At 39.6% G+C, this 13,825-nt stretch overlaps 1 protein-coding gene across 14 annotated transcripts in view; it reads left to right on the forward strand.

The window, feature by feature from the left end:
• TTLL5 (tubulin tyrosine ligase like 5) overlaps positions 1-13,825 on the forward strand; it is a 285,182-nt gene that overhangs the window by 102,643 nt on the left and 168,714 nt on the right. For all 14 annotated transcript variants that reach the window (XR_010342086.1, XR_010342087.1, XR_010342088.1 and 11 more), the window contains 4 exons: positions 2,647-2,767; positions 6,274-6,420; positions 8,468-8,571; positions 11,515-11,642. Coding sequence is in view for 11 of the 14 variants with exons in the window: in XM_012438103.3 (XP_012293526.1) it covers positions 2,647-2,767; positions 6,274-6,420; positions 8,468-8,571; positions 11,515-11,642 (500 nt within the window). In the remaining 3 variants the exon portion in view is untranslated. The remainder of the gene's footprint in view (positions 1-2,646; positions 2,768-6,273; positions 6,421-8,467; positions 8,572-11,514; positions 11,643-13,825) is intronic.

A 13,825-nucleotide genomic window follows, 5' to 3' on the forward strand; every position in this document is an offset into this window, starting at 1 on the left:
AGCATTTGAAAACCATTGGACTGTATTCTAAAGTTCTTTCCAGCAATAACATTCTGCTTGGTTGTTACAGAAATAAATTATTTCTTCACGAATCTTGTGGATCTCACTTTGAATGAGTAAACTATTATAATTCAGGGTATGTTAGTGTCAATCAGTGGTTTTCAGACTGTATTCCCTAAAGTTGCTCATTGTTTGGTGAAGGGTCTCAGAGGCTACTTAGGGGTTTGGGGAAGGGCGATGGCCAGGGTTCAAAACTCTAAGCATGGCCTCATGTTGTATACTTTATATACTGGGCATCTGCATAACCTTTTGTTTTTTAAAATAGGTTTCTTTGGTGTAAATCATTCCAGTTTTTATTCTTTAATCTTTTTTGGGGGGTTGTTTTGTTGCAAGTGACTAGCTGAACAACGTATCCAATATTTTAGAGACAGTCTCAGAATTAACATTTGTGAGGTTTATAGAAATGGAAACCTCAGTACTTGTTCATTTGCTTTGCAACAGTGATTCACAGCAAAACAATGATTGAAGTCTCAATTTATGAGCAATAATCCCCTTATTTAAAACACCTTCAAGTTTTAGTATAAAGGGATCAATCAGTGGAATTGGCTATTCTGCTACCTTTGGAGGTATCTGAAACGTGCTATTTCTTGCTCATTTTATTGTAGGTGAATTTGTTGACCTAAACTGAGGATCTTTTAAAGTTATTTTGACTTGAAAATAATTTGTTGTGGGGGCAAAGCTTGTAGGGTTGGTTCAGGGGAAAGTGGTATATGCTCTCCAGGTGAAAAAGAATATAATTATTGTCTTTGAGGAACAGTTGAAAATGTACATTTATGGCCTGGTGCAGTGGCTCACACCTGTAATCCCAGCACTTTGGGATGCTGAGGTGGGTGGATCACCTGAGGTCAGGAATTTGAGACCAGCCTGATCAACATGGTGAAACTCCATCTCTACTAAAATACATAAATTAGCTGGGCATGGCAGTGAGCACCTGTAATCTCAGCTACTTGGGAGGCTGAGGCAGGAGAATCGCTTGAACCTGAGAGGCAGGGGTTGCAGTGAACCGAGATCGCGCCACTGCACTCCAGCCTGGGTGACAAGAGTGAAACTCTGTCTTTAAATAAATAAATAAATAAATAAATAAATAAATTTATTATTTCAAAACCATATTATGCTCCCATAAACCATCCCTTCTAGTAACAAAAATCTAGCCTTATTTATAGTTCATGTTCTGAAGCTCTTATGTATTAAGCTCTCAAAAGGAAATCTCCTCCCCAGCCTGACTCCCTTGCCCTCCAATTCTCCAACATACACATGGAAGCTAGGCTGGAGCCCTCTTAGGATTTCTAGTTTAGCCAAATCCTACATCCCAACCTTGAAAACAGTCAGTAGAAAGCATTCAGTGACTGCATGTGTGAGGATTGTAAACAAAGTTTGTGTTGGGCCCTAATCTTCACGGATATAATTTTGGCTACAGTGTCAGAAGGCCGATCAGCTGAAGTAATCAAAATCTCGCCTGAAAGAAAACAGATCTGCCACAAATAGCAGCTGAGGTGAAAATCATTAGTGTCTCTCTGGTACTTCTGTCTTCCAAACTATAGCTTGATCAGATTTCCTTATTCCAACCTAGGGCACCAGGCAGAAAATAGCTAGGTGTTGCTTAGGTGCTTTTCACTAGACTTGAGGGTTTCTTTTGCCCGCTGAACATCTGGGCTTGTCTTCCCTGGCCCATCAGTTCACCTCTGCCAAACTCTGTTGGATCTCACGCATTTGTTCTGGGCTCCAGCCATTCCATCTTGTAGTTGAGAAAAATGTGGCCTTAAATTTGGTCTGAAGAGTCCTGTTATAGGATTTATCTATTTCCTGCTTTGGATACTTTTATATACTAGAAATATTAATTGCCGTTGCAAAATCCACACTTTGGCACTAACTGATATGTTCTTAAGGACCTCCAAATGTAAAAAGCATTTTCTCATTAATACGGTGGTTCTTGTGAAGATTCAGTACTTCTCCTGTCTGTTACCCCAAGAAAATTGTTAAAAAGTTCAAAGAGGGCCAGGCACGGTGGCTCAGGCCTGTAATCCCAGCACTTTGGGAGGCCAAGACAGGCAGATCACTTGAGGCCAGGGGTTTGAGACCAGCTTGGCCAACATGATAAAACCCCATCTCTATTAAAAATACAAAAATTAGCTGCGTGTGGTGGTGCACACCTGTAATTCCAGCTACACAGGTGGCCGAGGCACAAGAATCGCTTGAATCCAGGAGATGGAGGTTGCAATGAGCCAAGATTGCACCACTGCACTGCAGCCTGGGTAATGGAATGAGACTGTCTCAAAAAAAAAAAAAAAATTCTTCAAAGAGAAGGTGTTGAGTAAGAAATCTAATTTTCTATTCTTGTTTTTTTCCTCATGCTAATAATGAGAAAATGGGATTCTCCATCTCTGATTCTTTTAATAGGAATTTTGTTTTTAAAACCCTCATATACTGTTTAGAAGGAATCATTATTCACAGACTGTAAGATGGGTTTCATATTTCTTAGCCATCAAAATAGAAGCATCCTCAAAGGCCACTTTGAGAAAAGCAAGTACACATTTTGTAGGTTTACATTTCTGTCTCATAACGGTATGTTGTTTTGGATTTCTATAGCAAAGTGCAGGCCCGATTAGCATTCTCTGCCTATCTCCAGCATGTTCAAATTCGCCTGATGAAAGGCAGTGGAGGTCAGACGTTCAGTGCCAGTTGGGCTGCCAAAGAGGATGAACAGATGGTGAGACTCTTATTGGAACCTTTTTACTTTCCCTTTTTCTTTCTTCATTCTGTGTGTTTTGTTTTGTTTTGTTTTGTTTTTTTCTATTAGGGTAAAGTGCAATGTATTTTTCTGGTGAAAGAATTAGTACATAAGAAAGTTTTTAGATTTCTTATACTTTAATGTGAAGCAAATCTTTGATTTGGAACTATGTTCATTATACCATGTAGTGAAGGCATCAATGTATTTAAGTTCGAAATGAAAACTGATTTCTTGTTGGATGCGAAGCCCTGTGCAAAGAATAACAATTTACAGTCCTTTCTCAAGCCACCTCACATGTTATTAACTCTTTCAGGTAGGCATTATCATCCCTGTTTCACAGAAGAGCAAACAAAGACCTAGAGAAGCCAAGCTTCCACAGGTCGTATGTGATGAAACTGGAACTTAAACTCAGATATTTTAATTGTACATTACTTGCTCTTCCACTGGTTTCATGCATCGTTTGGCATTTATTTTCTGTCCTGAGGAGTCAAATTAGCTCTTCAAAAGTCATCATCTTATCCTAGGCCCTGTCAGAGTGCACCATCCTCCAAGTTGATATTTTTTACTTAACTAGTTGTAAGTTTGTAAGATTCTTAGATTGCTGGAATCAAACTTGTATTTAATTTTTACTGTATATCAGTCATTTGAACATTCCTGTGAGTCAATATTGTAGGACAGTTTTTTGTGTGTGTAAATCAGAATCACAGGGAGCTTTAAACTGTTTGGTAAGGTCAGAGCTTATAGAAGAAGCCACAGCCCTTCCATATTCATGTGTGTGTGTGTGTGTATATGTGTGTGTGTGATTGAGTTTTGTCTTACTGCCGAGGCTGGAGTGCAATGGCGCAATCTCGGTTCACCGCAACCTCCACCTCCCGGGTTCAAACGATTCCTCTGCCTCAGTCTCCTGAGTAGCGGAGATTACAGGCGTGCGCTACCACACCCAACTAATTTTTTATTTTTAGTAGGGACGAGGTTTCTCCATGTTGGTCAGGCTGGTCTCGAACTCCCGACCTCAAGTGATCCGCCTGCCTCGGCCTCCCAAAGTGCTGGGATTACAGGCGTGAGCCATGGCACCCAGCCCCATATTCTTTTTAATTACAGGGATTTGTCACCAAAAAGGGAGGGGCCTTTAAGTCTGAGAAAGCTGCATTCTTTGTTCCACTCAGTGGTGACCTTACTGTAATATTTAGTCCTCCACATACAAAAGGCAAGTCTTTATGCCAGGTTTATTATAAAAACATGTTGGTTATCCCAGAAAACAACTTATGCATTTAAAGTAGTCAATGCAACCCAGAGATAAAACCTTGTGTGTTGTGAATAATCCTTCAACCATCAGTGGAAAATGTTAGCTCTACTCTTTCCAAGTGGAAAATTGAAATTGCCTTTTTGAGAGTCAGTTTGTCTGCTCCACTGTGAAAAAAAAATCATGTTTTAATATAACAGCTTAAACCACCCTATAGTAAAGACAGCAGAGTAGAACTATGAAATTCAACCCTCTGGTTATGAGGCTGTTTCATTTATACTGGAGTAAATTGGCACCAAAGGACAATGAACCAAAATCAAATTCAAGAAGAAGAAAACAGTTCAAAAAGGAATAACCACTGCTGATGCTGGCTTGGAACTCATATAGTATCTTTGGGGCTTTCTACAAGAATATTGAGGATCATCACTGCAAAACTTAATACCACTTCTGTGAATTCTTTCTTGAAAATATATCTAAGCTGGGCACAGTGGCTCCTGCCTGTAATCCCAGCATTTTGGGAGGCCGAGGCGGGTGGATCACTTGAGACCAGGAGTTTGAGACCAGCCTGGCCAACATGGTGAAACCCCATCTCTACTAAAATATACAAAATTAGCTGGGTGTGGTGGTGCGCACCTGTAATCCCAGCTACACGGGAGGCTAAGGCAAGAGAATTACTTGAACCTGGGAGGCAGAGATTATGGTGAGCTGGGATCACACCACTGCACTACAGCCTGGGCGACAAAACAATAAGAAAAAGAAAAGAAAAGGAAAATGTATTTAGAGAGCAAGCCGTACCCCCTTCCCTGATGACTGTAGCAGTGGTCTTGCTTTTGGTAGTTGTAGAGTTGGCCTCTCTGCTCCAGCTTAGGGCTAGAGATTCCTTATCTCATAACTCACAGAAGGAATATCAACAGAACATCCCCAAATGTATCATCTGAAGGCAGTTTTATTATGGTTTTTGGACAACAACATCTTAAAGACTCTTGGGCTTATAAAATCTCTCTTTGAAGCACTTGTGATTTTATCAGTAATCTGATTAGATTTCAAAATCCTTTTCCCCCATTTTAAGTGAGATGTAGTCTTTCTTTCCCTTGATAACTTTCCACTGTGCCCTCCTTGCCAACCCCCAACTCTAAAAGCTCCCTCATCCTTAGGAAAGAAAAAAAGCTGTTACTTTTGCAAGCTACTATTATAGTTATTTCTTTGCCTTAATCATGACACTTTTACAGTCATTAGTTTCTACTCTTCACCGTATTTTTCATCACCTATGCATTTTCTTAATGTCTTCTTGTGCTGTCTTTGTGGAAACTGTTTTCTTGAAATTATTCCTCAATGGTCAGATCCAAGGCCCTGTCTTCGTAGTGGTCCCTTCCAGCTCTAATCTCTTGGAAGCATTTGACATGGAACCCTTTCTTCAGTTGGCTTCCATGACAGTATTGTCTCCTAATTTTCTTTTTTTTTATTATTTTTTGAAACAGAATCTCTCTGTGTCACCCAAGCTGATGTGATCTTGGCTCAGTGCAACCTCCGCATCCCAGGTTCAAGTGATTCTCATGCCTCAGCCTCCCGAGTAGCTGAGATTATAGGTGTGTGCCACCATGCCCAGCTAATTTTTGTATTTTTCTTAGAAATGGGATTTTACCATGTTGGCTAGGCTGATCTCAAACTCCTGACCTCAGGTGACCCGCCCACCTCAGCTTCCCAAAAGTGCTAGGATTATAGGTGTGAGCCACCGTGCCCAGCCTATTTTCTCCTGGTTTTCTATGTTTCTGATGTTTCTAACTTGTTTTTTTTTTCCTGATTCTTCCTCAGCTTTTCTATCTCTAAATATGAATATTTCTGTATTCTCTTTCTGTTTTCTCACCTTTGATACTTACTTCTGCTTCCACAGTTTTAGTTTCTACTACCTGTCTTTGGATGCTACCTTCCCTAAATAGTACTATTTGTGTATGTACTAAGGTGCCTTTACAACTACTGCTTTATTACATAGTTATTTATGTACATACTTGATTTTAATTTTCTGATTGCCAGCTTATTAAGGGAAGGAAATAAGTTTCTTTCTTTTCTGTTTTGTCTTTCTGTATCCTTATTATACCTAACCTGTTTGCTTTGGGCCTTGTTTGTTGAAATGTGTAATATACATCTTCTTACATCTCTGTTATGTAGTCCCTTCATAGCTTGTCTTCTGTTGCTTAGCACCATCCCTGCTTTTTTTTTTCTCTCATGACTGTTTAATTTATAGGAGCTGGTAGTTCGTTTCCTCAAGCGAGCATCAAGTAACCTCCAGCATTCACTGAGGATGATATTACCCAGCCGACGATTGGCACTTCTGGAACGCAGAAGAATCCTGGCCCACCAGCTCCGTGACTTTATCCTTGTATACAGCAAGGTGAGTTTTATCTGTTAGTCTTGGGCTTTGGATTGCCATACACTATCAGAAACAAACTAGAAGCCTCGGTCCAACTAGATGGAGATGCTCTGCTTCAGTTCTGGCATCGCCATCCCTTGTGCATTACTGTTAGGGGAAGAAGGACCCCACGTCTTAACCCAGCTGGACTGAAAAACTATTTATTACTTCTGAAGGTCCAGTGGCCATAGTTAATTCTTAATTCCCATCAAAAGGTGTATTCCTTTTGAGCACTGAGATGAATTCTAGGCTGTGTGAGTCTGTGTGGTTGTTAGCGTGCCTGTGGACAGTGGCAAATTGACCATTTGAGAACAAATTTGAGCTGTGGATTAAATATGATGACATATTCTTTCTTAAGCAAGTTATACTTTCGTCTTTTAAATCATTTTATACAGTTACAGAATTTTACATTCAAGCCCAGGAAATATACTATTTAATTAGAATATTTTGCAAAGCATCCTATATCCTGGGATCTCAGAATGCATTAAAAGTATCATTTTGGATCTGACAAAGGGCTAATATCCAGAATCTACAAAGAACTAAAACAAATTTACAAGAAAAAAACAAGCAACTCCATCAAAAAGTGGGCAAAGGATATGAACAGACACTTTTCAAAAGAAAACATTTATTCGGCCAACAAACATATGAAAAAATTCTCATCATCACTGATCGTTAGAGAAATGCAAATCAAAACCACAGTGAGGTACAATCTCATGCCAGTTAGAATGGCGGTCATTAAAAAACCTGGAGACAACAGATGCTGGAGAGGATGTGGAGAAATTGGAACGCTTTTATACTGTTGGTGGGAGTATAAATTAGTTCAACCATTGTGGAGGACAGTGTGGCGATTCCTCAAGGATCTAGAAATACAAATACCATTTGACCCAGCAATCCCATTACTGGGTATATACCTAAAGGATTATATATCGTTCTGTTATAAGGACATATGCACACGAATGTTCACTGCAGCACCGTTCACAATAGCAAAGACTTGTAACCAACCCAAATGCCCATCAATGATAGACTGGATAAAGAAAATGTGGCACATGTACACAATGGAATACTGTGCAGCCATAAAAAAGGGTGAGTTCATGTCCTTTACGGTGACATGGATGAATCTTGAAACCAACATTCTCAGCAAACTGACACAAGAACAGAAAACCAAACACAACATGTTCTCACTCATAAGTGGGTGTTGAACAATGAGAACACATGGACACAGGGAGGGGAACATCACACACGGGTCTGTTGAGGGGTTGGGGGCTTGGGGAGGGATAGCAGGGGGTCAGGAGATTGGGGAGAGATTAGGAGAAGTACCTAAAGTAGGTGACGGGGGATGGAGGCAGCAAACCACCATGGAATATGTATACCTGTGTGACAACCCTACAAGATCTGCACATGTACCCCAGAACTTAAAGTATAATAAAAAATATATATATATATACACATAAAATTTGGGAGGTTTGGTCAGTTTGCGGAAGGAAAAGCTGAGGCCTAGAAATTTAAATGGCTTTTCTAAAGTTGCATGGAATTGTTAGTAGAGTATCAATGTACCAAACTCATAGCCAGAATTTACTCCAGAGCTGTTGAGAATTTTGTTATGTCTTACACAAGTGAAGGATTTATTCAGTTTGGAAGCTGGTATAAGAACCTTCCAGGATCTACCTTTCCTCTCCTAATTGGAGCAAAACACTGTGTCTTTGTTGTCATATTGTTAAAGCTACAAGAGTGATCATAGATACTACTAAGCTACTATTAAAAAGCTCTTTAATCAGTGGGCTGTGTAAGTAGAAAGTAAAAACATGATTAAAACTCACATTCATTCTGCAACTTGGGAATTTCAAAATGTTTTACAAAATCATGGCCAGAGGTAATATATCAAATTTATAGGTGGCAAAAGTACATACAAGAATTAAATGTCTTTACTGTAAGGACAGATACTCAAAGCTATTGAAACTACATGATGATGTGCATATTTATTAGGAGTCAGTTTTATCTTGTTTTTCTGTGGGGTTTGGGCACTGGGTAGGAAACAGAACAAATGGCTGAAAAGAAATCAAAGAAGAAACTTGAGGAAGAAGAGGAAGATGGAGTGAATATGGAAAACTTTCAGGAGTTTATCAGACAAGCAAGGTAGAAGACATTCTTGATTAATAAAAACTATCTTATTCTACCTTCCACACTGCTCATTGGATACCCAGCATTCCCTTGTTTCTGACATATGGATGGGAAAGAAATCACTCGTAAAGCCGTGCACAGTAACACACCCTTTTAGTCCCAGTTACTTGGGAGCCTGAGGGAGGAGGATTACTTGAACCCAGGAGTTCAAGGCCAGCCTGGGCAACATAGTGAGACCCTGTCTCTAAAGGATGAAAAAAATCATTCTCAGGAGATAAAATTTTGTAGGCTTGGCCTCTCCATATCTTAGCCAATTATGTTGCTGTTTTCATGGCTTCAGTTATCAAAACGTTACTGCTGGGTATCAGGACTGTAGTTCTAGACAGTACACATCACTCGAAGTGACAAGAGAGGCCTTTGGAAAATTGAAGTTAGAGGCATCTCATTTTTTTTTTTTTTTTTTGAGACGGAGTCTCGCTCTGTCACCAGGCTGGAGTACAGTGGCGCCATCTCGCCTCACTACAACCTCTGCCTCCTGGGTTCAAGCGATTCTCCTGCCTCAGCCTCCCGGGTAGCTGGGGCTACAGTCACACGCCACCACACCTAGCTAATTTTTGTATTTTTTAGTAGAGATGGGGTTTCACCATGTTGGCCAGGCTGATCTCAATCTCTTGACCTCGTGATCCGCCTGCTTTGGCCTCCCAAAGTGCTGGGATTACAGGCATGAGTCACTGCGCCCGGCCAAGGCATCACATATTTTCTGGGTCTGAATTTATCCCTGACCTACTCATGGAGTCGTAATGACCACATTTTGCCTACATTGAATAGGTTGAGGAATTTGAATTTCTCAATTCTGTGAGGATTACACCTAATTTATATAAAATAGAACAAGTTCTTCATGCTTAGGACTAGCCTTTATGAATGAAAAATCCCGATATTCATCTCTCTATCTTGATAAAAGTCAGCCAGGCCATTTTGTCCCTTTATGTTGGCTTACAAAGGAAGAGATAACAAAGGCAGTTAATTTTAAGTCTTATAAAACTTACACTGGAGTATTTTTTTCTAAATAGAGAGATGTGCAAAACCATTAAAATAAAATAGGATAAAGCAACCGTAAGCTCCATTACTTAGGTTTCAACTGTCAAAGTCACAAATAAGGAGAAAATCAGTAGAAAATCTACTCTATGTTGATTTGTGAAGTTAAATGAGGTAGGGGTAGGGGCTTATCAATCACCAGCATACTATGATCTTTGTTTAATACTTTTTACAGATCTCACTATCAAGTGCTTTACAGCAAACAAATATATCATTTTGTAGGTGTTCATAATTGTATGATGTTATTTGTTGACAGTTTTGAGTCTTAAGTAATATGATTGATAAAACAGGTATAGAAACAGCTTCTCTCATCAATATTATAAAAACAGAAAAGGAAAAAAAGAAAACAGATTTTGTCCAGAAAGTAGCTCTACTTTTTAAAGCTAAAAGATTAATTTCTGGTTTACCCTAAGGATCTTCAAAATCCCTAAAATATATAGTTAAAAAAAGAAGAAAAAAAACCCTAACCTTTAAAAAGGCGCTATTTCCCAAGCAAGTCTAACTGGATACTAAAAATGAATTATACATACTCTTGACTAATTATATAGATTTGGAGATAAAATGCTTTGGAACATAATTACTTCTGATTGTGGATTAGGCATTGATTATTGGGAAATACGTGGTAGCGTCAGTTCTTTTATTAAGTTTGGTTTGAATACATGGATACCTTTCAGGGCTGGTAAATTCAAATACCTGCAAGAGTCAGGCAGGAAAACATAAATTATGAAGTGGGCAGAGGATAAGAGAGATATAAAGCAGCTTGTATTTTGACCAACCATAACCTTTGCCTTTCAGTATTCTGTGAAGGGCCAAATAAAACACACTGACAGGCAGAGGTAGCTGCCTGTTTGCAGCCTCAGCTGTAGATCTTTGATAGTTACTTGAGAGACTTATCTTGGGCATTTAGCTACTTTGGAGACTTTGGGGTCTATGCTGAGATTCTTAAAGGTGGTTTCTAGGTTCCAGTTAGAGTGTGTTTTCTGAAGATTAAATATAGGTTCTCTGTGATAATATAGGCATGCTTCACTTAATAGCCACTTATCTCGAACATAGCCAAGCTAAAGGAAAAGAAAAGGAAAAGGCCATTGAGAAGCCACAGATGTAAAAGTCCACGCGTGCCATGTTCACTAGAAGAATCCACTAGCCCCTCATCTGTTTTCTTATAGTTTCTATTTTGTGGCTGTTCATAAAGAGCATGTAATTTGAAGTGAGTTAGAGATGATCTAGTTTAGTCTCCTGCATTACATAGATGGTTAGGAAATTCTTTTGTGGTTATTGGTAGATTTCCTTGTTTCTGACATAGGCAATGAAAATAAGTGACTCTTTAAGTGAAGATACTTCAGTTATCTAGAAGTGAGCTGGACTAACTTTTTTTTTTTTTTGCATATCCTTCTTTAAAAATACTTTTAAAATTCTTAGCTGGGGGCCACGAAAACAAGTCACTGGTCAGGTTTAGCCCACAGTGTGAGTTGGTTGCCGCCTGTTCTAGAACATGGCTGTCCAATAGAACATTTTGTGGGTGACTGCTGAACACTTGAAATGTGGCTAGTATAACTATGGGGAAAAAAAATCTTTAATTTAATTTGAATTTACATAGTCACATGTGACTGACTAGTGGCTACCATATTAGTGCAGATCTAGAAAATTTACTGTGGGATGAATAAAATGAATAAAGCCTTATGTTTTAAAGTTTTTAGATTGCTTTCATTTATATTTCATTTTAACCACCTATTAATAGGGAATTTTCAGCTTGCGCTTTTCGTTTTTCCCTTTTCCAACTTGCTCTGTTTCCATAATAAAATCTGGTGGAAAGATTTTCCAGAATAGCTTCCTGTCTGACCATACTTTTTCTCCTCATTTCAGTGAGGCTGAACTGGAGGAGGTGTTGACTTTTTATACCCAAAAGAACAAATCTGCCAGTGTCTTCCTGGGGACTCACTCTAAAAGTTCTAAGAACAAAAACAGTTATTCTGATAGTGGGGCAAAAGGTGGTAAGTATGCTGGTTACTTAATGAAAAATAAGAAGAACAAGTGAAGAAATGAGAACTGCAAAGGAGAATGAGGAATAATGTGTTGGCTAAGCACTAATAGTCTCCAAGGTAGTGAGACTTTGCAACGTGGGGAGTGGGTGGAGCATGGGGGATAGTACTTTCTGTCCTAAAAGCAGAAGAGGGCCATGGTCTGATTTTTTTTTTTTCATGATAATTAACAGCAGAGAGCTTTTCAAGAAAAGTTACTAATAGCTGGTATTTAGTGAACACCTATCTTACTATCTGCTGGACATGGTCTTATTTTTTATTTTCCAAAACCACGTAGAGTGGGCACTTTTACAAAACCTCTTTACAAATTAGAAAATAAGCTAAAAGAGACTGAGTAACTTGCCCAAGCTTATTCTTTATTATGCAGGGACAAGGAATTTGATCCATAGTCTGCCTGACTCAAAGTTTGTGCTCTTAATCTACCTTTCTGTCTCTCTTAATGATTATTTCTCACTCTTGTCAAGTTTGTTACTTTCTCTATCGTAACATCATTGGCATTTGGAGCAGGAGAATTCTTTGTTGTGTGGGGCTGTTCCATACCTGGTGTCTAATATACTTGGTTCCAACCCTGTCATGCCATTGGCTTCCCTTAGCCATTGTGATAATCCAGAATGCCCCCATATGTTTCTAAAACTTCTTACTGCTGGGGAATTCCATGGTTGTGGATTTTGTAATTGAATATGGACATGCTGTCTAGCTCACATCACCAAGATAAAAAAAAATAGCAGTGACATACTGTTATAAACAAAGCTCTGTGCTTTAAATAAGAAATTAGCTTAAAACCTAGATGGAAGCCTAAGGCATAGGTAATCAATCTACTGATTTTTTCAGTGTGCTAAGCACTAGATTCAAAGATGGAGATTTCTTTCCTGCTCTTAAGGCTATGATAATCTAATGTGGAAATAGCCAGGAAGATTAGTCATTTAAAATGTGGAATGAATTTTCCCAAAGAAACAGCGTTAATGTTTTAAAAACTGATTTGATTCATAGGCTAATCCACATAAGCCTATTTAACTCACTGTATAATTGAATTACTGTATTACTGGAAGTCCTGAATCCAACCCTTTTGAGTTTTTTTAACTTCATTCACCTGTTCATTCATTCCTTCTATACTTATTTTTTTTTACTTAGCAGCCTATTATGTGTTAGACACTTTCATGGTTGCTAGGGATACAATGACCAGGACTGTCGCAGTCTTTTTTTTTTTGAGACGGAGTTTCGCTCGTTACCCAGGCTGGAGTGCAATGGCGCGATCTCGGCTCACCGCAACCTCCGCCTCCTGGGTTCAGGCAATTCTCCTGCCTCAGCCTCCCGAGTAGCTGGGATTACAGGCACGCGCCACCATGCCCAGCTAATTTTTTTTATTTTTAGTAGAGACGGGGTTTCACCATGTAGACCAGGATGGTCTCGATCTCTTGACCTCATGATCCACCCGCCTTGGCCTCCCAAAGTGCTGGGATTACAGGCTTGAGCCACCGCGCCCGGTCCACAGTCTTTAACTTTATAAAGTTTATTGTCTGGTAGATAAAGTCAGGTGAGTGAATATATGAAGAAAGCTGGCAGAAGCTCTGAAAAGCTCCTATAAGAGTATTGGCTAGCCGGGCGTGGTGGCTCACACCTGTAATCCCAGCACATTGGGAGGCTGAGGCGGATGGATCACGAGGTCAAGAGATTGAGACCATCCTGGTCAACATGGTGAAACCCCGTCTCTACTAAAAATAAAAAAAATTAGCTGGGCATGGTGGCACGTGCCTGTAATCCCAGCTACTCGGGAGGCTGAGGCAGGAGAATTGCCTGAACCCGGGAGGCGGAGGTTGCGGTGAGCCAAGATCGCGCCATTGCACTCCAGCCTGGGTAACAAGAGCAAAACTCCGTCTCAAAAAAAAAAAAAAAAAAAAAGAGTATTGGCTAAGAGAGGCAAAGGAATTCTTATAATAAGGTTGGGACAGAGAAAACTGTGCTAATTCGGGAAGGTGGGGGCCTAGATGGAAGTTCATCTAACAGTTTCTCCCCTGGCAGTAATGTGGAAGCCCTAACAGCATGTAGTGGCAACATCTTTTGTACTGATGGGTCATTCGAAATGCTAGAGTGTGTGTTTTAAGGACTATCTTTACATAAGATCTACACCTGTCTAA

The sequence above is a fragment of the Aotus nancymaae genome, unplaced genomic scaffold (assembly GCF_030222135.1).
Source record: "Aotus nancymaae isolate 86718 unplaced genomic scaffold, 86718_ANA_hifiasm-v0.15.2.pri h1tg000011l, whole genome shotgun sequence".
In the NCBI taxonomy this organism is placed as follows: domain Eukaryota; kingdom Metazoa; phylum Chordata; class Mammalia; order Primates; family Aotidae; genus Aotus; species Aotus nancymaae.